We start from the raw sequence: 27,795 nt of genomic DNA, 5'->3' as shown, positions 1-27,795 counted from the left end.
CATGATTCATTTGAAAACTGTTCCTTAAATCTCACATTCTTGTTATATATAGAAATTGCTGAACACAGAAAATTATATTGTTTCATAAAAAAACTGATAAACCTATAGGTACCACATATGTTCACATTGGAAGATAAATGCTTTTATCAAACCACTTTAAAGTCAAAATAATCAGAAATTAAAAATAATTTAAAATAATTATAATTAAATTATCAAATTTATCAATACAGGTAGTCCTTGGCATACGACCACAATTGAGCCCAAAATTTATGTTGTTAAGTGAGAAATTTGTTAAGTGAATTTTGCCCCATTTTACGGCTTTTCTTGCCACATTTGTTAAGTGAATCAATGCAGTTGTTAAGTGAATCAATGCAGTTGTGAAGTGAATCAATGCAGTTGTGAATCAATGCAGTTGTGAATCAATGCGGATATTAAGTGAATCTAGCTTCCCCACTGACCTTGCTTGTCAGAACATTGCAAAAGGGGATCACATGACCCCGGGACCCTGTAGCCATCATAAATGTGAACCAGTTGTCAAGCATCCAAATGTAAATCACATGACCATGGAGATGCTCTAACGGTCGTTAAGTGTAAAAAATGGTCACAAGTCACTTTTTTCAATGCTGTTATAACTTTGAATGGTCACTAAACAAACTGTTGTAAGTCGAGGACTACCTGTATATTATTTTACAATTCAAGCTTACAAACACTGGTAAAAATATCTAGTAGGTAAGTATAGTTGTTCAAGCTTTAGAACCTACCATAATTATAAATATTATAATAACCAAATTCTATTCAATGTATCTATAGAACTTTAAAAAATAATTCAAAACCTCTTCCTCTATTAGAGTCCATATAGTCCAGGAGCAAGTGCCTCAAAGTAATATACAATGAAGAAGTACCAGAGTTACAGGGGAAAAGGCACCCTTATAAATTGATTAAATAAATAAGATCACTAATATGCTAATAAGAAAGTTTGTTTATATGTTAACATTTTTATTTTAAAATTGTATTTAAAACTTAATTTTATTTTTTATTATAAATTTGTATTAAAAAGCTTGCATATTAACAAGGATACCATTTCTGAAAAGCATTGGCCAAACTTACCACAATAACATGAGTTACAGTAGACAATGCACTATCTCCTGCCATTAGCGTACGAAGTAATACACCATTGGTGCAAAATGTTAAGAGTGTTTTTGGAGAAACCCTGTTAATAAAAAGTTATTTTTAAAAAAAAATTATTGTAAGCCTCCCCAAATCACTGTGTGAATTGGGTAGCTATATAAATTTGTTTAATAAATAAATAAAAACATTAAGCACAATTATATAGACACTGAAATTGCTACGAATAAAGGCTTCTAATCAAAATGCTATCACTTCAACACTGTAAATTTTGAACAAACTATACTGCAAAGGTGCAATGTTATTCTGAAAGACCAAATGACTTGTTTTAAAATATAGGTTTATCACAAGAAAAGATTCTATAAAGGATTATAGAAAAACTCTAAGCAAAAAAAAAACACAAAGGTATGTTACATGTAGTTCCTCTATCAAAATGTACAGTATCTACATATTACCAGGCGGAAATGTTTTTTTCTAAACTTACTTGCACAAAATCTAAGGCTAGAAGGTGGTGGTTAAAATATGAAACAGTTCATGTTCAGTCAATGAGGGATGTAGTCTGATTCCTCAACAAATCAATATCAGCATTACACACAGTGGCAACGTGTAAGGAATATTTTTAAACATCTTAACTACTCTCAGTTTCACAATTTCCAGCAAGATTAAAATAATCAAGAATACTAATGTGAGGAATCACAAAAAGTATTTAGAGTACTGGAGAATGAGGAGAGAAAAAGAAATCACTACCAGCATTAAAACAATCACTGAACTACATTTTGAAAACCTTGGAAATGTAAAAAGATGAAGCATTGGAAAAGTTTTGAAAAAAAATCTGTGAGGCAAGACTTTCTGTAAAAAGGATCCCATAAACACAATATCACTTTGTTATGTACTGCTGACTAATTCTGGAAGGCAGCATTATCAAAAAATAGACTTGGGAGATAATGAAATGGATGTTCATTTGGAAACAGTACATACTATTAGTATTTATCACTATAATGCAATACAGCATTAATAATTAAACAAACATATAACAGATACTCCTTGACTTATGACTGCTCACTTAGTGACTGTTCAAAGTTATAATGGATCCCCTAAAAATCTATTTATGACCGTAGTAGTGATAGAATCTTGGGGCAGAGTCAAAAGAGGAATCAGTCTAGAATCTCTACATTGTCACAAATGAACCACCTCCTCTGGAATTCCACTGATTCTTATCTAACGCCAAATAATGCTAATCATTAATTTAGTAGCTTCCTATACATAGGTATCACTAGTAACAAATCAATTTAATTGGAACATCACAAACCGTCCTGATGTTTCACACCTGACAATAACCCAGATTCAAAATTCTGACAAGTGCCTCCCCATGGTCATGTGATCGCATTTTGGATTCTTGGCAACCAGTCCACATTTACGATCGTTTGCAATGTCCCACAGCATTTACTTCTGGTTTCCAGCAAAAATATCCATTATGGACAATGGTTTCATTTAATGATTGCCATAAAAAAGATCATAAAATTTCATCTGTCACGTGGATGCCTTGACTTAAGACTGTTGTGACATATGACAGAAATTCTGGACTCCTTTATGGTTGTAAGTCAAGGACTACTTGTATATCAGTTTTCCCCATTTCCAAAAGAAGAGGGATATAGAGGTATAGGACTAAAAAGAAAAAAATAATGTGCCAAGGAAGGGATGACATTATCTCTAAAGCTTGTTACTTGCACAATTTGTAATCTGCAGGACTCCTAAAATACTAAAATCCAAGTATACAAAAAACATTTGGTGAGACCTGCTTTCTAATCGGATCTGATAACCAATAGTCTGACCAATCTTCTCTCTTCTTTCAGCAGCAACTCTTTCAGCCACAGCAATCGCTGCTAACCGTCTTGGTTGAGTGCAAAATATGCGACATGGTATGCCATTTTTGTAACAGTCGTCAAGTAGAAATTGAGGTATCTGAACATAAAATATAAGTGTAATTAGAAAAAAAATCAGTTAACTAGACCAGTGGTTCTCAACCTTTTTAATGCCGTGACCCCCAACCGGTCGTAAGTCGAGGACTAAACCAGTCGTAAGTTGAGGACTACCCAACCGGTCGTAAGTCGAGGACTTTCCCTGCCCGGGAGCGCCGCGCATGCGTGGTTCCGCCCCCTGCGCCGGCCGAGGCATAGCTGGCAAGCGGCAGAGACGGAGCAGGCCGACCACCAGCTGGCCCAACTCAAGGGAGGTAAGGCACCCGCCGGAAAAGGGGAAAAAAATGGCGGACAGCCTTGCTTGGCGACCCCCGTGAAATGGTCGATCGACCCCAAATGGGGTCACGACTCATAGGTTGAGAACCGCTGAACTAGACATACAAATCCCACATCACATGATATTACCGTCTGAAACTGGCTGATTTTAAAATATTAAAACTATTTAATCTATTAGGACAGCTTTTCCATATTTCTAATTTTTCTTATATATAACATACCTGAGTAGTTTTTCCAGATCCAGTTTCCCCCACAATCAAAATTACTTTATTTTCTTTAATAATTCTAACAATTTCATCTTGCTTTTCATAAACTGGTAGAGACTGCCGAAATGAATCAAATTCTGATTCTCCTCGTTTCACTGGGATCTGAGGGATGCCACTGTTAAGACGCCCGCTTGTTTTACTCATTTCTCTATTCTCTAGGGGAAAAAAAATATAAGGATTATGCTAAGCTGAAAATCTATCTATTCTAACATGCCATAAATAAGCCATTTGGTTATAGAAATTGAATATCACACAACACAAAACACTGTGGAACATAATTGTGAATAAACAGGAATTGCTCAGCCTGAGAATAGACACACATTCCATTTATTCACAATGGATAGAGAACAGCTATACTTTATTTACATTTTCATTCTGAAAACCTGAGGCAAATCAAAGATCAAAGTACTAAATAGATTAGTGATTACACAATAACAGCCAGAACTAATATAACCTGTCTTGCAGCTCCCAGGTGAAAGCTTTAGAGGACTAGTCTCATCGCTTCAGTGATGAATTGTTTCCTGTGTGGCCACCAAACTACCTGGTCTGAGAGAAGTTTGGATTATTTAAGATTTTAGAACAGAAGGGAGTTCAGTATGTTGCTCCAAAACATAGGAAAACTGTAGATTTAAACCCTTTTTTAGTATTGTAAAGATTATGAGATTAAAACAGCTAAGCTCAGGCCTACCATGAGGCAGAAGTAAAACATATAGCTATTTTTGGGGTACAAAAAGAGTTTAAAATGGTCTTTAAACTACAATAGTAGGGAAAAAAATCAAGAATGTTTCTGAGGAATCAAAGAGCAGGCTGGTCCGCTCCTCAGATTTTTTCAGAATCTCATCTGTATGGCCCCGGCTCCTCAAAGTAAAATTTAAGAAATATGGAATCTGTACTGAACTCCTACTTGAACAATGTCAAATTCCACCTAATGTCCATTCTTAATGAAGTTATTTCTGTAACTCTTATTGTTACTTACTACTGAAAATATGGGTCTGAATCCTGAGTTTTGCTTAGAACTCATTAAAGGGAAAGGGAAGCGTTCTACCAAATCTCTCCTTTTTTCTTCTTTAGTGGTTTAGAGAATTCTTTAAAAAAACAAAAACACCCAGATAGTAGTATTGGGGAAATAGTGAATCAGCACCATCAACATAGGTTGAACTTACACTCATTAGGATAGCAATCGTTACCTTTATAAAAATCTCAGACTGTAATGGTAACATTTTCTAAGCATATCTTTCAGGAATATATTTTCCTGCCATAATATACTGCAGTTTTTCAGGGTATACTCAACCTACCAGCTTCAACAGCAAATACATTTCCCCTCTCTGTCTTTGGTAGAAGTTCTGTGCGTTCTTTATTAGTTACAGGAAACCTTTGAACTAAACTTCTAATAGCATGCTTTGTGTTTGGAATCAAACTACAAGTCATCACTGTATGTGCCAATTCGGATCCATCTTTTTTCTTCACAGTTAGGTATCTGCTCGCTCCTTTCCTGTAATATGGACGCATTGTTGTATTTATCACCAGGAATGATCTTTATACATTCACATTAATCAGAATATCTAGACATAAAATAATTATCTCAAAGAATATTAAAATATGCTAGGTTTCTGTTTAGTTTGCTCTCTATAACAGTTCATTATTTCTGAATTATCAATGCATAGATCAGCTACTATGAAATACAATCAAACACAACACAGTTGAATACAGCAAATCCCTACTGTCTTTTAAATGCTTAGTATACATTTCAATGAATAGGATTTAAAATATATAGAACTGAATTTGTTTCTATGAAAGGCTTTTTATACTGTAAGCTGAAATGTTAATCATTCTAAACACATACTTTTTAAAGCATTAATAACTTTTTAGGAACATCTAAGATTTTACTAATGAGAATCATAAGAGTAAAAGTAAAGTCTGCTTTCAATGAGCTTGAATCTTGGTATCTTCACTGATACATCCATGTGGTCTTCTTGATATAAGTTTTTTCACTGCTGACTTCTGGAATGTTTTTAACTTCCCAGTCTAGTTTACAGTGCTTAGTGATCTTCCATTTCAACATTAATTAGGGCGATCATAGTTATCTTCCATACTCAGTCAGATGCTGCCATCTACTGAGATCATGAGTGAGTACCACAATTATTTATAACTAAAGAAACTTCATTGTGATTATTCAAAGAATGATATATAGTTTTAGCCTCTGATAAAGATTCCCAGAATAAAACACAGTAAGAATTTTTACATAGTCAATGACCAGAAAACCTACAGTTAAATCCTAACAATATTTAGAAGTCCAGCTCATTTCAATGCATTTTACTTCTAACATCTACAGAATTTATGTCTTAAATACACTATTCTAAATCTAAAAATAGTCATTTTTTTAAAAAAATTAACATAATAAAATAGTATAAAATCTAAATGAATATATTTATTGCAGCAACACAGGATAAATTGATAGCCAGTGTTATCTGGCTATCAATTCAATCTAAACATGGAATTATGAACAAGCACTTGAAAGCAATACAGTAACTATATGTAACACTATTTAAAACAGAAGCACACCAAACTCATGAAGAACATCAAAATATTTCAGAAGCTTAAAACTACAATTGTATCAGAAATATTAATTCTGAATGATCCACATTGACTCGCAATGCATGGAAGCTGCTTATTTTATAAGATATCAACTTACCCTTTGCTTTTAGAAATCAAACCAAGAGATTGACTTAGTCGATGAATAAAAGCTCTCTCAGTGCTGGTCAATGATGAAGGAAAATCCATTTCTACAGGAGAAAATTACAATGGGAATATTCATTGGGATTATTTTCGTTCATAAAAAGGAACAAATACTTCTCAAAGATGAGAAAGGAGTCTCCTTGGAAAAATTCCATTGAATTCCATGGAGCTTATTTCAGAATAGAACACACAGAATTATATCACATGTCAATTAACAAATTTGATTAGTAATACACTGGGGAGAAAGTAAACTATTGACTGCTAAATGTGTAAATTACTTTTATTTTACATGGCATTTAAATAAATGGACTAATGAATCTATGAAAAATATTATACCAGAGAAGTATATAAATTCTTAACCAAGAAATGCTTGGTACTCAGGGCCTGGTAAACTTCCTGGTTTCTTTATGACCACGCTTGCTTGTTACCTTTTCAAGGTATGTGGGACAGCACAATTGGAAACATGCCTTATTTATCTGCAGCTTGGTCTTGCTGTTTACACCCGGTACGCTCCCACAGAGCGGGCCTCCTCAGGGTGCCGTCGGCCAAACAGTGTCGGCTGGCGACCCCCAGGGGGGGGCCTTCTCTGTGGGAGCCCCCACCCTGTGGAACGAACTCCCCCCAGAGATCCGGATTATTCCGGATCTCCCCTCCTTCCGCCGTGCCCTCAAGACATGGCTTTTCCATCAAGCGGGATTGGCCTAGGGGGGGATTTTATAGGGATTTTAAAGGGATTTTATAATTTTTCTAATACAGGTTAATTAATATATATTTTAATTTGGCTTTTAAATATTTATTGTATAGCTCTGTTTTTATTTACCTGTAAGCCGCCCTGAGTCCCTCGGGAGAAGGGCGGGGTATAAATTAAAGTAATAATAATAATAATAATAATAAAAACAATAGCAAATATCAAAGCCAAATGATTCAACTCAGATGATCTTCCCTTAGTATACCCCGGATATAAAACTGCAGAAAAATCTTTTATTTCTGAATGTCTGAAAATATTATCAGTACGGGCAACTGTGTTTTAAAGAATCTGATTAAAAGTATTTTAAAAGAGTTTGATGGAGTGGGAGAAAACTGCCTTGTAAGTTGCAAGAGAATGAAAGACCTTAGGTAACTAATAGATAAAAGAAGACTGAATGTTGTCCTTGAGAAATGCTGTCTATTGATGCTGCTATATTATTTCTGCAGCAATAACTACAATCAGCAACCCAGACATCTGTACTTTTCCTAGAGTAACTAATGCAGGGGAGGTAAGGTTGGCCTCCTTTACACAACAGAAATATATCTCTCTTGACCTCAAGGGTAAAAAAAACAATGCAGGCAGTTGTTCACCAGCAATTGATTATTCCCATTAAGCCTTCCTTAGGGATCTCCTCCAGTTGTGTTGAACAACAACTCTCATTGCTTGTCGGATGCACTGGGAGAGCGCTTCTAGCTCGATCCACAGTAAGAACCAACGGGAAGGACCACTTCATTTGCAAACCTTTTAACACTGGATTAGCTTGTCTCGGGGGGCTGCCCTGGTTCAAGGCAGGGACGACCCCATCAACTGTGGGTCTCCTCCAGGATAAGGAGCCTTTACCTCGTTGGTCCCCATACCGAAACCGCTCCAGAGCGATATTCACGGAGATTTTCACTTCTTCGTCAATACGAATATCCTTCAGCCCCTTGGTGCGACCACCGCCGGAGCAGGAGGAGGAGGAAGCGGCGGCGGAGGCGGTAGAGGGGCCTCCACTTGTGGACCCGCTCCCCGAGGGCCGAGGCGAGATGCTATTAGGCCGGGACATCTCCTAGCGCCGCCTAGGAGCTCCAGCTCGCCGCCGCCATTAGAAGCCGGGTCGGGCCGCGCCAGGCCCGAAATACCCCGAAACTCCGTCGGAAAACTGAAAAGAGCAGCGCAAGGGGCGGAGTTTTCGGCTGCGCGGAGTGACGTCACAGCCTCCCAGGCGGGAAAGGGATGGCAGAAAGAGAAGAAGCCGGCTTATGTGCTGGCGGTGAGGAGGGGAGGTCGCTTCTCAACATTAGGCACGACGCTGTTGCGAGTCAAATACGATTCGATTTACCGAGGGTGGCTGTTTTATGGGTGGGTGCCACGTTTTGGCCTAATAAACAGACACTAATACTGTACGCTTTAGGTCCTATGAGCGGGCTAAATTAAAATACGAGTCAAGAGTGTTGTGTGATTAGGGTGTTTTTTAAAATATGGTTAGCGTCTTATGTGAATCCAGAAATCTTCCGAAAGAGATCGCCTTCTGAGCATGTTAAATAAATAGAACAAAAACGCATCCTTTTCTGGCACCATGCAGATGGATGCATTTATTTTCATATAAGTCTTTGTGGCTCAGATGATGTCCGGTATGCTTCCAGCGTTGTCCTAATAAGTTATTTAGTAATGAAACATACTTCTACTCAGTGCTTTTTTGCAAAAAAAAAAAAAAAAAAAAGGTGCCGGAACTCACACACATCATACAACCCGCCTTGCCTACCCTACAAGGTTCCATCCCAAAATGGTGCCGGAACTCCTGCTTCTCTTTCCTTTAGTTCCTACCTATTGCTAAACTGGTGGTAGACTCCCCCTAGGCCAGGGGTGTCAAACTCAATTTCATTGAGGGCTGCATCAGCATTGCGGTTGCCCTGGGGGGGGGCTGGGGGTGTGTGGCCAGGGTGGGTGTGGCCTACTGGGTGGGCATGGATGGAGTGGGTGTGGCCTACTGGGTGGGCATGGTCAGCTCTACATCGTTCACGTCAAGGGGGCCTGTGGGGGCCTGGGCAGGAGTGGGACAGATTTGAGGATCTCTGGTGAAGGGGGTGGGACCGGGGCAAGCGCCAAGGCGTGTCCATTTCTTCATTCCTCACAAAGGGTAACACCTCCCCAGCATGCACCCAGGGGGCGGCGCCGATGCGGCAAGGGCTGGTTTCTAGACAGCCTTGTGGAGCTAAGACTGAATGTGTTTTAGCATAGATGGCCACCACAAAATTGTACATTGGCCCCCGGCCAGCCTGGGCCAGGGCCAAGGCAGCGGGGGCCGTTCCCTCACTGTTTCCAGGATGGCTTCGCGGGCCACATGAAACCACTTCGCGGGCCGCATCCGGCCCCCGGGCCTTGTGTTTGACAGGTCTGCCCTAGGCTGTATTTCAACTTCCTTGCTTTGGAGTGAGGTTGGGTTTACTCGAGTTCATGGCTACTGTGCAACCATTGACTTCCCCGGATTATCAGCATTGCTGGATCAGCAGGCAGAAGTCATGATCAGAAGAGTCCTTGCCCATCTTTGAAATGTTTACCAATTGTACCCATCCCTTATCCTGTAAAATCAAGTAAAGAAATGTAGTTTGTTAAAATAATATAGCCGATGAATAGATAAAGGAATTCTCCATGAGATCTGTGGATGCTTCAGCTGACAACCACTGCCACTTTAGTTCTAGACATTGGGGGGGGGGAATTGTACCTGGGAGAAAGAGTATGAGTATGGCAAAAAATGGATTTATTTGAAAAAATCCAGATATATGATAATCTTGCTAAATCGTATATTTTTCCCAATTCCACTAATGGGAGCATAAATATAAGGGCATTATTTTGTTTAAGTTAGGGTTGCTCCTTCCTGATTTGTGTACTGTTTGGTTAGCTATTGTGAAAAACAGAATGTTACATCAAATGGGTACTTAGTCTGATCTAATTGATTTTTGCAATGTTTTTAATGTTATGGCCCCTTTCTAATACTAGAAATAAAACACAGGCTCAAGATAAGATTTGTAATTAAATGCTCTGAAGGGATTTTATTGTAAAGAAGTTTCATGGAAGACATTTCTGAGATTAACCACAATGCTGGAGAAGAAATCCAATTGCAAGCATACAATAGTACACATTCCAAGAATTAAAACCTGATAAGAATGCAGTAACAAGGGTAGTGCAACTACATATGCTTCAAAGCGGAGGTAACCTGTTTGCTGGAAAACAGTCTAATTATTAGCTCCACAGAATATTTAACCGTTTTTAGAAATAGCCAGTAGCTAGATGAAGGCATATGAAATAGAAACATTATATAATTAGAATTAGCAAGGAAAAATATATTGAGGAAACGTATGACAAGAAAAATTATAGAATTGGGAAAAGCAAATATTCTAAAAAAAAGAAAAGGTAGAGTTAAGATACGTAATTATGAGTGGTAAAATTCATGAGTGGTTCCTTACAAGGCCACAGGTTGGAGACCTTTTCAGTCTGGTGAATAGATTTAGAAGTTTTGTTCACACTTTCACAAAATGGCAGCTATGAGAGCCAAAATCAGTTATAAAGAACAATCAAAATTCTACATCTGTCATCTGCCCATGGAATACATTCTGTACTACCTGTTTCCTTTGATTCTTTTTCTGAAGCAATTATGGTAGGTGCATCTTCAAAATACTAAGTGTTTTTCTGCTAAGGAAGTTTGCAGGCCAAATAATGGCTTGGGTATGACTATAGAAGAGGGGCATTATTAATGTTACATTATGGGGGGTTTGCCTTTTCTCTACTCTTATAGAAGCATCTTACACATATGCATACAGTTGGAAAACCCATGTAGGTCATCAGGAGATGGAATGACTTGGAACAAAATACAAGGTGCTCATAAATCAGAATTAAATTCTCCTAATGTGGTTTGTCAAATTTTGGCTTTGCATGGTGCAACTACCACTGGTTTTTTATATCATGGTTTATGATAATAATTGTAAATAATCCCAACCATTGTGACATATAAAATTGCTTGATTAAAGATAGCATAACATAACAATGTACCTTTTACTAGCTGAGGTATACAGTACACTCAACATTTTTAAAGATGCTGAGGGTCACCACCTAGGAAAATAATGGTGTTGAATTAATAGTTTGTCTTATGCATATATAACTGGGTCTGAGAAGTTCCAGTTTTTCTCATTTTTGTGAAGAAAAGAGTAAGAGCACTGTACTCTGGAGCTTGTTTGTGATTGTAAGACTTGAAATAGGCAACAAACAACAAATGCATCATGCTAAACTAACCAACTCAGACTTTTGAATTAAGGCACCAATGGCCAAGCTCAAATTATCATACTTTTGAACATTTTTATGCAAAGATGAAAAGTCTCTGGAGTAATTTATAATGTTCAAAAATGTGGGGGGAAAAGGTTGATCTGCAGCAACATGGATGAATTCAATTAAGGCAATAATGGCTTCACTGTTGGAAAACCTGAAGGATCAGGTTTATCTATTCCTGGAGAAAATCTATGTAGTTGCTAAGAGTTAACATTGACTTGATGGTACATAATCTATCGGTGTTGAGGTAACCAAAGCAAGAATCAATATTTCCCAAGTCGGAGGCCTCGTGTTATGTAAATTGCAACAATTTCCTGCTTTCGAATAAGAATACTCTGCATCCGCTATTAATTTGGAAGGGCAGAAGGAAACCACAAGTGTAAACCACTGAGTATAAGTCTTTCACTTCTTGGTAAATATACGATTTCACTGTTGTCTGCAATCAAGCTTTTAATGCATCCAAGATTAAGAATTTTCAAACTGGTGAAAACAATTAGTTAGGTTAAGCAATGAAATGTCAGGTCTTTAATTTATTGCTGAAGCCAGGTAGTTACTTAAAAAGATGGGGCAGATATTAGTGCTATAACTTCTGTATGCAACTTGAAATCTCAGCAGTTATTTGAATGACAGGCACCTACTTCCATATTCCAAGTTAATATTAACCAAATCCACTCTACATAGTTGATTATCAGATACCAACCTGTGTAGAGACATGATCTGCCGTTGGGATGAGGTATGTATATTAATATAAAATTATTTAGGTTAATTAAAATAAAAACAGTTATTAAAAAGATATAAAACAGTCTCTCCAAGATGAGAAATTGTTCCATAACAATAAACTGGGCAGTATATCATATGCCACTTGAGTACCATAAACCAGACAGATGGTGCTGTACCAAAACAAAAACACTTCTATAAACCATTTTATGGTACTTCAACTCTCAGTTATTTACAAACTCAAGTACAGTGCAGCTGCTGAAAAACATTTAGAAAATAAAGCTATTAAAAACAAATGAAAAGCCACCACATTGGCTAAAATTATTTAAACTTAAAATATGAATTAACTGACATATCAAGATGGAGATTTGATCCCATGTTCATGAAACATGCATTTGCAACAGTTATATTTTTCTCAGCAATAACATTAATCACTTCAAGAGAAATCAGAGACATAGTCACAGAAAAGTTTGACTTAAGGCAAAGAAAATTTACGATTACAGTATAGTTAATGAATAACGTAATACAAAGAGGTACATTTTGGGCAGATGCAACATTTCATTCATTTTTACTTTTACCAATGATACTTTCACTTTTACATCTCTTATATGACATACATAATGGTTGTTTGGCACGAACCGCAGATAGAAAGATTTTTGCTCAAGGCAAATCAGCAGCAAGCCCAAGCATAACTTTTGCGAGCATAATTCACATGCAGTGCACTGTTGACAGTGTACCAAATATCACGTATCGCACAGTTGAACTGTGGATTCATCAGATATTCATTCACTGTGGAAAAGCATCAAGGGCATTTCTATTGGGAGTAAAAAAGATCCAAGAAAACCGAATCTTCAAGCCAGCGGCTCTTTTTTTTAAAAAAGGTAACTGCTACTACGGACTGAAGCGATGTTTTACGGGGGTCGTCCATATATATGTAGTCTGCAGACGGAAACAAATACAGTATTCTTTCCATTTGCTCCAGAAAGATATGCCGTTCGTTCGCTTACGTTGCAGGAAAACGAGCCGAAATCACAAATAAGCCCGCAAACTTCCATCATCTGCGTCCACCGTCTTCCACCCAACTCTCCCGTAGCTCTTCCGTTGCAAGCCGACCAACTCCTGGCTTTTGCTTCCGAAGAAAAGGGCCAGAGCGGGGTCTCGTGCGCCAGTCAAACGCGCGCGCCGTCCCTGGGCTGCGCCTGATTGGCGCACGAGGCGGCGCGCGCTGAATTCGTGCGCGAGAAGGAGCGGCGGAGCGTCCGCGTTTCCCCGCCCTCCTTGTTTTCATTGTGCCGCCTCTCGTGCTTTGTATGCGCGACAGCTGAGCTGGGAGGGGGGGAGCGCGCGCGGGGGGGGGGGCGGGGGGTCCCTGGCGAGCTGGGAGGTTCCGGGAACCTTGGACGCCTGAGCGGGCTTGAGTCGCCGCCGCCGCCGCCGCCGCCGCTTCTTCGGGGCAGCGCGTATGATGGCGACAGCGGCTGGCCCGGCAGTGGTGGTAGAGGTGAGCGTGAGCAGCACCGGGAGCAGCAGCAGCAGCAGCGACACTTCCAGCACGGGCGAGGAGGAGAGGATGAGGCGCCTCTTCCAGACGTGCGATGGGGACGGCGACGGCTTTATCAGCAGGTGAAGAGGGCAGCTGCAACATTTCGTTTCGTGCCAAACAGTCACTATGCATGCATGTCATGATAAGAGATGTAAAGTGCTCTGTGAGTCCCCCTAAAGTGCGGGTCAACTTCCTCGCAAGTTTCTTAGTCGGGATTTAACCCCGCGCTGAATGGTGGGCTAGGGGAGGTGCCTTCAGTTCTGCCAATGGGCCCAGCTCGGAGCACCTTCTGACTGCTTAGCTTAGTGACTGGCAGGCTGGCATTTTCCCAGCGAATAGAAAGGGTTCTCAGAAAAGGCTCTTTCTCCTTCGAGCCATTTTGCCTCTCTCCCAGTTTCTTGTCCGCGTTTCTTAAAAGTTTCTTTAAAGATTTGCATCCCGACTGCGATCTTTGCCCCTTTTTTTTAAGTTTAAAAGTGTAAGGCAGTGTTTCTCAACCTTGACAATTTTAAGGCATGTGGACTTCAACTCCCAGAATTCCACAGCCAGCAACGCTGGCTGTGGAATTCTGGGAGTTGAAGTCCACATGCCTTAAAATTGTCAAGGTTGAGAAACACTGGTGTAAGGAATGTGATTGGACTTACTTGTTGGAATGGTAAAAATGCCGCATTAGTATTTCCTCTCCTCGTTACTTCTGTTGAGCTACTTCAGATTAAACTGAGATGTTTTATTTGCTCAGAAGTTGAAGGAGATGAAAAAGGGAACAGGTTTCCAGTTTCACTCTTTTTCTCCATTAGATATCCTTACCTTAGCTTTGCAACAAGTAATGAATCTATTTATTTTTATTTGTTAAATTTTTATGCCACTCATCTCCCCTATAAGGTGACTGTGGGTAGCTTACAAGTTATAAAACAAGTAGAAAAATATGTTAAAATATTAAAACTACACAGGTTAAGATTTTAAAACTAATCAAAGTATGAATTGGGGAAGGTATTCTTGCAAGCCCCCAACATATCTTGATAGATTTAATTCATTTTTGATTAAATGAAGCAATATATTGTATGCCATCCTTCAATGCTTAAATTTAGAATCTAAAATTAATTGACTATTCTTTATAGTGACATGTAATATACAGTAGTAAAAGCTCCTTTCGGCACAATAAAAATGTAAGAATCCCAGAAATGTTCATGCTCCATACTGTCCTGCCAAAATTAAAGAACTGAAAAGTATAAATAAAAAATAAGGAAACATAAAATCTATGACATCTTGTAATACAGGGGTAGATCTAAAGGAGCATTGTAAATTCAGCATAAGAATCCAACCTCATCACTTTTCATATTTGGCTAATATATCTTTCTGATTTGAATTCATAGGTACTGTGAATTTTAAGAGAGTATTGAAACTATTGTTAATTGATTTTGAAAAGCATATGACTGAAGAAATAAAAAGGCACAAGAGTGTTCAGGCAAGACAGGAGATTGTTATTGGTGGTAAACTTTTAAGTACAGTAATAAATTACTTAGGGAGTTCTATCAATGTGTAGCTGGACATACACTGTTAATTATAAATGGTTAAAAGCAGTACCTGTTGAAAGCAGTTTGAACATCACTGGATTGTTAGTCAGCAGAAATGCATAGTAAATGGAAACCAAATACCTATAATGGAATCCTTTGATGTTTGCTCTTTGATGGTTTTTCCAGAATACTTATGCACAGGATGAAACTATCCTCCATATTGTTGAAATATTGAAATTCTTGATGCTGTTTGGTTTACAATTCTCATTTGTTGTGAATAACTGACGTATGCAGTGTTTTGAAAAGTAAAGTAGCTTCTTATATTTTTAGTTCCTTTAATGTTCAAACTGATGAGGTAAGATCGTTTAAAAACGATTGTTTTACTGCATTCAATATATAATCTGAAAATGTATTTTTGAAAATATGCACAGATTTATTTAGGGAAAAATTCCTTTCTTTTTCAGGATGCTTCAGCTGATGTTACACATTAAAATTACATTATAAGGCAAGTTCCCCCCCCCCATCTCGGGCTGATGAATAAATAGCAAGTTTTACCTTCTAAACATTTTGCCCTCACAGACCAAATTGAAATATTGACATCACTTAAAACAGGAGAAATTATTAGAATCCAGCTACCTTGACAAGTATCAGCCCTTTAAGATCATCATCTCAAATCCCTCTATGTCTAAAATTACAATTCAGCAAAGTATTGTTCTATGTTTACTGCATATGCATGTATCATTTTATAAAGGGATTGATAGAGATTGATAGATACTATTGGAGATGGGTAATGTTCCTGTGGTCATGTGACGGGCCATTGCAGGCAAAGAGTTTTCTTAACAATGGCTGTGTTGGTTTCATGAGTACTATGATTCACTTAATGACCATTGCAAAAAAGGTTGTAAAATCAGATATAGTCACATGGTAACCTGCTTAATGATTGGCCCGACTTACAACCCTATTTCTGGGCTCAATTACTGTTGTAAGTCAAGGACTACCTACATTGTAGTAGGAAGAAATAAAAAAAAGAAAAAGAAAAAGGCTGAACTTCTAGTACACTATCAACAAAAATAAACTAATCCCAGTTTCTGCAGAGTACATAACAGAAAAACCTACATTTTTCATTCTGTTCTAAGTGAAACTCATAATTCTTTTCACAGTGACTCTCATTGCTTTGATTCACATTGCTTTGATTTCTGGCTTCATTTGTTTTTTAAATGTTTGGAAAATGCTCTGTGGGGGGTGTTCTATTAAAATACATTCATGTCATTTATTTGCTGCGATAATCCAATTTCATTGAAAACAGAGAGAGAGAGATCTGCACTGGATTGATCTGGGTTGTTGCTACTGCTATAAATGATGGTTAATTTTATACATACACTTTACCATTAAATGACTTGCTTAAGAGCAACTATCTTTAGAACTGTGTCTAAGAGTTGTAAATTCTGTTACGATATTTAAGTATCCATCTAAAAATACCATTATTGTTTTGTAAATACTTTGTAAACAGAATAGAATGCATAGCTCTTACAACCAATTATAAAAATACCTATTTTAAAGCAAGTTTTACTATGTTCTGTGAAACTACTCAAATGTGTGCATGGCATGGCATGAATTCACAGAACAGCCCTCTCACCACCACCCCCAACCTTGGGTACAATCTTCAGAGTCCTTTCAAAAGTTGCAATTAAATTGTAGTTTTGAATATAACAATATTTGGGAGAAACAAATATATGCTATTAATTTTGATTATTCACTTTAGTATAATTTAAAATGAGTCAGTTATTGTTTTAGTCCTAGCTGCATTCACTGTGAAATGTATCCTGCCCTCCAGCACTGTAAAAAGCTATTTATCACTTCATGGCAGTTTACCAGCCCAGTCTTGAAATATCTTCTTAGAAAACCATCCTGGATAAAGTTTATCCTTAGACATAGTCTACCTAATTGATATACTTGGGGCTGATACATTCAGGATAGATTTCTAAGAAAATAGAAGGAAGCACATCAATCTGCCATTTTCCACCCATTCAGAGGCCGTGTTTGTGCGTGCATGTGTGTGTCTTTGAGTCAGTCTTGATATCTGGCAATTGCCTTGACTAGTCCCTGCAGTTTTCTTGGCAAGGGTTTTGAAGGGTTTTGCCACTGCCTGCTTCCTAGAGAGTGTGACTGACTCAAGATCAGGGTCAAGATCATGCCTAAAGCAGAACTAGAACTCACAGTCTCTCAGTTTCTAATCTGATGTCTTAACCATTACATCAGTCTGGCTCTATCCTGAAGAATTTAGGATTGAGTTATTAGGCTGAACATCGTGTGACTGATTCTGACAATTTGTTCATTTAGAGATTTCCCTGAAGATACACAGCCAGAATTCTTAAATATTTTCAAGCCAAATACAAAACAGTAATAATCTTTAATGGGAAGAGTAACATAAGATGTTACTGTTCTATAATTTTCATGCGTGGTTTGATTATAATTGACTTAAGCGAGGGTATCATTTTAATACAAGCTTTGTTTAGTGATTGAGATTTCTGAGATACTGGGTCAAAAAATCTAAATTACTCTCTCTCTCTCTCTGTGTGTGTGTGTGTGTGTGTGTGTGTCTTTCTCCCTCCCGTAAACATTGTTCAGAAATGATAATTTTTTCTCATACTTCTACGTACAAGCTCTTGTCTTGCTTCTATCAGTATGATTGCCATTTCCTTTTTAACTGGTCATGAAACAGTTTAGGTTCATTAAATCTTCTTGCACAATAGCTTACAAATGAAGCACATTTCAGATACTAGCTACTTACTTGGGTATGGAACCTCTTATATGGATCTGCAGCAACACAGGATAGAATGTCTGGGAAGGTGCCATAAATATATATACTGTCAACTCTGATCTCTCCAGCCTATTTTGACTACCTTGTTTCCAAATACAAGTTTTCAGACATGTCTTCCTCTGCTTTATAAAGAAAGCAAATATAAATTCAAATTAGTGAGGAATATATTTTCTCATAAGTGTGAAATTTACCGTTTATATTCTGGATATTAAAACTTAAACATATTTTTTATTTTGCAGGCATTTTGTACTTTCTTTCCACATGTGCATTTGCGAATGAAGTTGTTTCTTGGCTTAAAAGCATTCACAAACATGAGTTTTATGGAGAACTGGTGTTTATTCTTGTTCTAAACCAAGTGCTTTCCTATTGTATGCAATTTAATTTGGTGTATGGAGACAAGCTATTTGCATACTTAATGAACTTATATGGTGTCTCAGCTGTGAAAAGCCTTTGTGGTACATTAAATTGAAAACTCTTTGAATACTAGCTGGGTAATAAAATCTACATATGGAGAGAAAAGTCACCTCCAGAGAGAATAGTTAATTTTCATACTATGAATAGTTAGGGTGACATTTTAAAATGTGAATAAAAAAAATTGCTGATTGATATTAAAAAGGAATTGCATTTGGCGGTACAGGGTGTAATTTAAAATTCAACTAATGAACTAATACTTTAAAATATTTCCTTATAATACAATGAACATTTGAATAACTGTTGTCAAAATAACTTGCAGTTCTGAGCATAAAATAAGAAAAATTAGGTGTAATTAAAACTCTAAATAGTTCAACATATTTTTATACCCATGCCTATTTAAATGACATTTTATATTTGTCCTATTGGGAGTGAGGGTTAATATTTTTAATAATTTCAGAAAAAGGGAATTTGGATTAAATATGACACAGTTTCAAAGATTGTTTCCTGCAAAAATATACAAAGATAATCCCAAATCTCTAATGATTAGCTTCTAAACTCTAGGAACGCGCAACCCATGGACTCGTATGCCTCTCCACTCCCCTCAGCTCCCACTAATTTTTAGAGGCACGTATAAAATTTTGAGCAATAGGATTCTTTCTCTCTTTTTACTTACTCCTTGTGCCCTTCTCCTACCCTACCTTTGCCAGAAAGAGAGGCGAGTGAGGAAGATGGCGATCCTGTTAATATCTTAAACTCTTTTCCCTGTCCTCAGGTGGATGCCCTGGTGGCCATTAATATGCCAGCTAGCTTTTGCATGTAGAGCATTTTAGAATTGGATAGTCTTCAATGACAAACTTATATGTCAGAGAATGTAGCAGCTGCTAAAGTAGATTTTTTAAAAAATGATGAATAAGAATTTATTATATCCATAATTTATTATTACAACTAAGCATAGAACAGATACTATAGAACAACAATTGAAACACTCATTTATTATAATGACTCTAACTAATATAAATTGAGCTGACAAACTATGACATATAATAATACCGGTATCCCTATATCAGCAGTCTCCAATATTTTTAGCACCAGGGACCAGTTTCATGTAAGACAATTTTTCCACGGGGGAGGGGGGTCGCACTCCTATGAGAATCTAATGCCAGATGATTTGAGGTGGAACTGAGGTGGTGATGCCTAGCACTGGGGAGCAGCTGCAAATATAGATGAAGCTTCACTCACTTGCCTCCAGCTGTGCAGCCTGGTTCCTAACCGTGCCCAGGGGTTGGAAACCCCTGCCCTATATAATCAAAGTTCAGCAAGAATTTACTATAAAGAAATTTTAGAGGAGCCTATAGAAAAGAAATGTTTTAGTGTTTTTTTTAAAGTTTAAAAGTGATCTGATTCCAAGTGTAATCTTGGTGGGAATCTATTCAAAAAAAAACAAGTTGGTAAGTAAGTTCTTAACTGTAACATTAGTGGCGTTAAAATTAGACATACTGGGAGAAGGTAATTGGAAGGAAGGCAAAATTTACATTTTCTCCGACTTGTTTTATATTTTCATGATTAAAATAAAATGATCAAATACAGTGTTAAATGGATTAGGAAAAAAATCTGCAAAAAAAAGTCTGCAGGATATAATTGTTTTCTTGCTGCACCAGCAATGCATGTTAATTTCCTATAATGCTAATATAAGTGGCCTTGTGTACAAAATATAAAGTTCTTAACATTTTATAAAGCAGTTTTATATTTTAAGGTGTGATTATCATATCAGCATTGCTGTGTTGGTGTTTTCCATGTTTTTCTTCATAATTGCTTTCAAAGTTTACTAAAATTGTTTTCTCAGATTTTTATGTAGAGCTTTATATATAATTATGAATGTGCATACTAGATAACTCCTTTTTTTAAAAAAAACTATAGGTTGTTAATTACATTGATAAGAAGTAGAATGACAATAATTCACAGTTGTGTGTTATATTTCTTTCTTTTGTTCTTTTAGAATGATAATTCACAACAATGTTTTATCTTGACTTTTCTGTGTATACTGTGGATTCTTGTTTACATTAATAGAGTACATATATCACTTCATATACGAAATGTGTATTTGCACATACATGGCAGCATCATGTTGCAACATGGAGCAATAATAAATTTTTGAGACTTGTTTCTCATTATCTTTCTTATTTCAGTAAAAGGTAGCTAATAAAATAGGTTAGTTGTTTCTCCGACTACAGGGTATTCATAGATTAATAAAATAGAGATGGTTTGGTAAATAAACAACTGCAAGGTTTTTCATTATTCGCAAAGAAGACTGCATTTTGATCCCACTTAACACAAACGTTGTTAAGAAGAAATGGTGTTACTCTCTGCCCTATGATATTTCAGGGGATGAATTAGTTCTGTATGGGTAATTATCCAGTTGCTGAAATTGCTGTAACAATAAATCTGGTTAACAAAGGTTCTGTGAGAATCTTGCATTCAGGTTGAGGCAATGCCTAAAGCTTGACAATAATTGCAGCAAATATTTTACACCTTTGAAAAAGAGGTAATCTTGCTTCAATTTCATAAGCTTTGACTAGCTTTTCAAGATCACTTACTCAGCTGCTGCATTTTGACTACACAAATAAAAATGACCACTTAATGGCAAGGAAGGGATAGAAAAGGATCTCTTTGTTTCCACCTAATGTTGTAAAGAATAAAAAAAGAACCCAAGCATTGTGCATACCAGTTGGAGAATGTTTTTCATACAGTGGATGACAGGTGAGGCTGGAATTTCATCTGAGGGAACCATAATAGAGTAATGGCCTTTCAAATATGTACGTGTGTGCATGTAATGATTAATAATGGAGTAAAAAAAAACCACCCACAAAAAACCTATAGTAGTGATTTTATAGTGAGAAAAGAATCCACATTCAATGATGATGATTAAAATAAAACGTAATAAAAAGGAAAAAAATCCATATAAAATCACTTTACTGTCAATATAGAATTAATTAAGTCCTTTAACCACATGGAAATCTATTGCGGCATTTCTCATTTTTAAACCATAAAGCCATTTCAGAAACAGAAGAGAAAAAATGTTGAAAAATGAACTCAAGAAGTGAATCAAGAAGTTAAGTTATGTTTTTTGATACTCACACCCATTCATTTTCCAAACTTGAATATTTCAATTATTTTTTCCACCAAATATATAATTAAGTTTCACTTTTCAATTTCTTGTAAAATTAAATTGTTGATTTCTTTTAGCATGTGGTACCTTTTAAAGAAGCTATAATTTCAGATACCTTGGTGGCATCTGTCAACATAGTTTAGTTAATACATTGTTTAGTTGAGGTAGTCCTCAACTTACAACAGTTCATTTAGTGACCATTCAAAGTTACAAGGGCACTGAAAAAAGGGATTTATGACTGTTTTTCACACTTACGACTGTTGCAGCCTCCCCATGGTCAGAATTCAGACTCTTGGAAACTGATTCATATTTATGACCGTTGCAGTATCCCAGGGTCATGTGATCACCATTTGCAGTCTTCTGACAAGCAAAGACAACAGGAAAACCAGATGCACTTTGCAACCATGTTACTAACTTAACAACTGCAGTGATTCACTTAACAACTGTGGCAAGAAAGGTTATAAAATCGGTCAAAACTCACTTAACAATTGTCTCACTTAGCAACATAAATTTTGGTTCCAATTGTGGTCATAAATTGAGGACTACCTATACATGTTGCGGTTGTATATTTTGTCACGTGTATATTGTGGGCAAGTCGTACATAAATGAAAATCTCTGAAAATCTTAAAAACAATCATAAAAATCAACTAATTTAAAATATTCCCTTGTAAAAATTCTTACCCATTATTTTTATATTTGAGTTATATCATAAAATGAATTTTATATGTAATTTGGGATCAAATTGCAAATTAAGCAGTTTTCAAACCGGAAACAAATATCTTGATTTAAGAAACCTAGATCCTAATACAGCGGTTCTCAACCTATGGGTCGCGACCCCATTTAGGGTTGATCGACCATTTTAACGGGGGTCGCCAAGCAAGGCTGTCCGCCATTTTTTTGTCCGCCATTTTTTTCCCCTTTTCCAGCGGGTGCCTTACCTCCTTTGGGCTGGGCCAGCTGGTGGCCGGCCTGCTCAGTCTCTGCCGCTTGCCAGGTACGCCTCGGCCGGCGCAGGGGGCAGAACCACGCATGCGCGATGCTCCCGGGCAGGGAAAGTCCTCGACTTACGACCGGTTGGGTAGTCCTTGACTTACGACCGGTTTAGTCCTCGACTTATGACCGGTTTAGTCCTCAACTTACGACCGGTTGGGGGTCACGGTTTAGTCCTTGACTTACGACCGGTTTAGTCCTCGACTTACGACCGGTTGGGGGTCACGGGATTAAAAAGGTTGAGAACCACTGTCCTAATATCTTTCAGGATGTCAAATGTGTTTTTCAAATGGGTTCAGAGACGAATAAAGACAGAAGTCTCATTCCACAAAAGTATAGGTGTTAAAGGCTCCATGATAGAGGTAGGAAAGTATTTCTAAGATGAGAGATCCCTGGCAAGAAATCGGCTGCACCTGTTAAAAATTGGGAAGAATGGTTTTGGGAGATACTGATCTACAGGAGATCAAATTAAATGATGTAGGAGAACAAGATCTGCAAAACCGTTCAATGCTAAGAACTGAAATGGGGTTGAAGGGTATGTGGAGAATACAGAGACTTCTAGTGAGAAATACATAAATACAGAAAAGAACAGATCAAGTTACGTGACACAAGGGTTTCAATGACTTTATACAAATGCATAGATATGGATGACATTTTTTAAGAACCACATTTCTTACTGCAGAAGATAAATGAGATTTAGAAGCTATTGCTGAAACTTGAGAAATGCTGGGGAATGTTGATGATGTTACATCTTCTTTCTTGGTCTCCCACATATTAAGGCTGCTGGACCTATGAACTGTTTTCCATCCTCCCCCAAGCTTAAACATAACCCTTGAAGTTCTCTATAACATTTGGCAAATATAAAAAAAGGACATTCAAGAATCAATCTTTTGGACTATTTAATACTGATAACAGTATGCCATTGAACATCCTTAAGTAGAATGTCTTTGAAATATAATGAAACTCTCTTTTGGATTGCTTCCATTTTATAAGTTCAAAGAGTTCTTTTCATAGTGGGCCAAATGCCAAGCTTTTTCTCTGAGAAGCTTTCTTAACAAGTTTAAATTAGTACAAAAGAGAACAGAAGTTATAAAAAATAGAAAAAGTATGGGCAAGCCTTTGTTTTCTTTTTTCTGCCAAGTGTGGCAGAAAGCAAAATAAAACCATGTAATTGGGTATTTTGGGCAAGATGGCTAGCAATGACAGAACCTTTGTACAAATCTAAGAAATAAGTTGCCTAAGAAATAGTGTAAAAAAAAATAGATGGACATTTGCTTTTTATCAATATCTCTAAATAGGGCTAGAAATACAATAAAGCCTGGGCATCATTCTATTTAACGACTACATCCTCACACAAACCAGAGTGACCAGTCTGGACAATAGGACTCTTTGTATACTGAAAAACTGACACATAAAATATAAGTAATTTCTGCTGTTAATACACACTGTAATTCATACCACAGAGGAGGCTCTTATCCGGTTTCTGGGGATTTTCTAGAAATCAAAATTTTGACACAAAATCTTTTAACAGTTCAGCTTTGAAAATGAATGAGTTATTTGAATACACCATTCAAAAGAAGATTGCCAATAGTCTTGAACATAAAAATAGTTGGGTAAGTGGATATAGATTTGATTTGATGATATGTCATATCCTGAATTTCCACTGGAGTTTCAGTTCGAACATGGATCAGTAGAAGCCAAATTATAGCAGTAATTTTGTCAACAAAGCCAGGGTGCTCAAACATGTTGAGATGCAGTTTCTTGAGAGACAGAAAATTAAGCTAAACGTGAGCCAGTTCTTACTTTTGAGGTCAATATTGGATTCATTATTTGATTCAAAATATAACAGAGAAATGCAAGATCAAGGCATCATTGAATTTAAGTATTGTTCCTCAGAAGACATAGCTAATGTACTGGACAACCAATTATCAAGCAATTTTCACCCTGGTTTCATAAGAGATTAATTTTAATTTAATATTATTTCATTTTATTATGCTAAATTATTAAAAATAATATTTTTAAATTAAAATATAAATTTAAATTAATTTTAAAAAGTATAAATTAATGTAGTAGCTATAAAGGATCAAGACAAACTCAAGACTTATAAGCAGAATAATAAAAAGAAAAGATAATAGGAGGAAAAGCATGAAAATTATTTTACAAACAGGATAGCTACAAAGCTTCAAACATATTACTTGAAAGTCTTCTTTCTTGTCCTATTGCTAAAAAAAAGACTATTTCAAACTTTGCCAATACAAATATGCTATATGGAATTATTTATGTGAAGAGCAATGTGTATTCAGTGTTATGGTACTGTTGCCTTCTTAAAAGTTTAGATAGATAGATAGATAGACAGATAGACAGACAGACAGACAGACAGACAGACAGACAGACAGACAGACAGACAGACAGACAGACATACTGTATATTAAAATTATATATAGTATTTTTACATTAAGAATATTTACATAAATTAATAAATATAAAAAATATGAAAAGGGTTATTATGACTCATTCTGTTGTTTTGCATATATCTGAGAACTTCTGCATTGGAGATAAATTCCTTGTACAAAATGGGACAACATGGCGCTGCCAGCTCACCGCTGCCAAGTTGCCTTTGCCAATTCACCACTGCCAAGTCACTGCAGGACAACTCCACACAGCCAACTCGCCACGAAGATAACTCACTGTAGGTGGCCCAAGGGAGAGCCAGGTGGGCAAGCAAGCCAGTGGGCAGAGCGCAGAGTGGTAGTGGTGGCCAGGGGCCTCCCATTTTCACACCCCAAGCCATCGCCACCACCTCCAGGCTGAAGAGGCTGGGGATGGTGGCGGTGGGGCTGTCCTGGAGCTTGGCACAACAGTGATGGCAATGGTGGGTGGTGTGATAATGGGAAGCTCCCAGCTGCTGCCACCGCTCTGCTCTTTGCAAACCTTCATGTTCACCCACCCAGTTCTCTCTCCAGCCACCCACAGTGAGTTGTCCCCGTGGCGAGTTGGCCATAAGGAGTTGTCCTGCAGCTTCTTGGTGATGGTGAGTTGGCAGAGGCACGCTGGCAGCAGTGAGCTGGCTGTGCCAAATTGTCCTAGACCCTCCCTGTGTGTCTAATTACACTTGGCCAAAAAAAGTATTCAATTCAATTCATCAAATCCATAAATCATTATTTCCTTTTTTTTCATTTTCAGCAGAAATGCCACAATACGTTTCCAGTCTTATTGTACTTAAAATACTTATTATTTTGTCCCTGACCAAGCAGGTCAGTTTTATAATTTCTGCCAATTCTAATACCTTCACAATCCATTCCTTTATTGTGAAAGTTTCTTCCATTTCTGTGCACATCTGTAATAATTATACTGTAGTTCCCAGTCATCCAAATCTCTTTCTTGTTCTTCTGTGAAACATAAGATTGAATTTTAATCCAGCTCTGGCAATATACTATAGAAAGATATCACAACAGTGTTATTGGGCTTGTGCTAATATGCATGCCAAAAGGTTGTCTGCAGCCTGTTCCACTACTCTTGATAGTTCTTATCACTAGTGTTAATAGTTTACTTGCCCTGAGTGATCAGTGACAAAAGTGAGAGGAATTACAGCAGTCACCATTTTTTTCCAGTGTTTTCCTTCTGTTCAGATTCAAATGTAAATGGCTAAAGTAGGCAGGCAGTGATGAAAAGGAATACTTGGAGCAAACATCAGAAGCTAGTATATTAATTGCTTCATATAAATGTTTCAAAATATTACTAGTAGCCAGCATTGCAGGGATATTTTTTTTACCAATCATGGACAATTTTATTACCTATTTTTCCAATATGAAAGACATTGAACAATATTACTATGCAAAATTTAAAAACTAGTTATAGAATAAGTTACATTAGACTCAATTCACAAAAAAGTGTGGAACATGCATAGTAAATAATAGAAAAAAAATAGAATCCTAATATTTCAGAAGGAAAAGTTTGATGTTAAACTTGAAATATCTGTGTCCTTAAATATTCGTAACTTTTCATTTTGTTTGTGTCCTGGATACTTTTTTAAAAATAATATTTTATTAATTTTCTAATTTTACATTTAGGTATTTAAAAAGTAACGTGGCGGCTGGGTTAATCAATAGTTCAATAACATACAAAAATCTTTAGTACAAATCTCAAGTTACAACATCAAATATTTCCTCTCTTTTTCCCTTAATATCTACTGTCTCATATTTAAGCTAATACAGTTCTTGTTATATCCACTAAGTAAAAATATCATTATTACATTTATCAATAAATTTTTAGCTTATACATATCTTAATTACTTTTACATTCAATCTTTACAGACAATCATGTCCTGTTATTGGTTTTCCCCCAATTTTTAGTTTCCCATCAATATTCAAATTTAACATTTGATATTTATAATTTCCAGGCTTTAGGTAACCAAAGTTTCTCTTATCTCAATTCATAACAGAATCTAATATTCAAAATACACATCTTATCTATTTGAGTATAGTCTTGTTCTATTTTTAAAAAATTATCTATTTCCCACCATATTAAATCATCTAATTAATAATACTGTATCCCCTTTAATAAATCAAAACCATTATATATATTGTCTGAGTTAATTATAAATCAAACATATTCATTTTTTTTCTTTTGGATCTAATTTTTAAATATTAAACAAATAGAATCCTTATTTTCAACTAATTTAGAAATATTTTAAATTTAATGACCAAAATTTTATTAAGTCCAAAATTTTTATAATCCTTTTTCCAGTTGTATTTCTTTTTTGTAGATAAAAACAAAAGTCTCCAGTAAAAATAAGAAAACTTTTGGTTCCCAAGTTTCAGAAACATATGAATCCAATTAAATTAAAATTGTTCTTTTAGTGCTTTAACTCCCCTGGGTAGTCAGTCACCGCTATTCTCAGAGAGTGGGGTAGAAATTCCCTTCCCTCTCTCCTCACAGGGGGAAAAGATACTTTGGGCAGCTTGTACAGGAAAAGAAAATACTTAGGATCTTAAAGAGAAGATAGGATCTCACCCAGTTTCATCCGCATTGCTTTAGAAGTGCTTGCTGGTAAGTTTGACTTCGGCTGTCTGCAGCTTAGTGACGAGCCATATTGCTATGGCCGGTCTTTCCTCCACCGGTTTGGAGGGCTGCCGCCTTCCTGCAATCAAGCGGGGGTCCCCGTCTTGCTCATAGCCCCTACAGGGTGATTTTCGACC

The 27,795-nt window shown here is 36.8% G+C and overlaps 1 protein-coding gene across 1 annotated transcript in view; it reads right to left on the bottom strand.

Annotated features, from left to right (window-relative positions):
• Positions 1-8,149, bottom strand: part of YTHDC2 (YTH domain containing 2) — a 36,941-nt gene extending 28,792 nt beyond the window's left edge. Inside the window, exons 1-6 of the mRNA XM_015827119.2 lie at positions 7,971-8,149; positions 6,339-6,429; positions 4,942-5,138; positions 3,602-3,801; positions 2,921-3,087; positions 1,108-1,210 (exon numbers count right to left, since the gene is read on the bottom strand). Of these exons, the coding sequence (XP_015682605.2) occupies positions 1,108-1,210; positions 2,921-3,087; positions 3,602-3,801; positions 4,942-5,138; positions 6,339-6,427 (756 nt within the window). The 5' untranslated portion in view covers positions 6,428-6,429; positions 7,971-8,149. The remainder of the gene's footprint in view (positions 1-1,107; positions 1,211-2,920; positions 3,088-3,601; positions 3,802-4,941; positions 5,139-6,338; positions 6,430-7,970) is intronic.
• Between the last annotated feature and the right edge of the window lie 19,646 nt (positions 8,150-27,795).

Source organism: Protobothrops mucrosquamatus, unplaced genomic scaffold (genome assembly GCF_001527695.2).
Source record: "Protobothrops mucrosquamatus isolate PMUCROS unplaced genomic scaffold, P.Mucros_1.0 scaffold3512, whole genome shotgun sequence".
In the NCBI taxonomy this organism is placed as follows: domain Eukaryota; kingdom Metazoa; phylum Chordata; class Lepidosauria; order Squamata; family Viperidae; genus Protobothrops; species Protobothrops mucrosquamatus.
The sequence above is the reverse complement of the archived record's forward strand: the minus strand, read 5'-3'. Positions and strand labels throughout refer to the sequence as shown.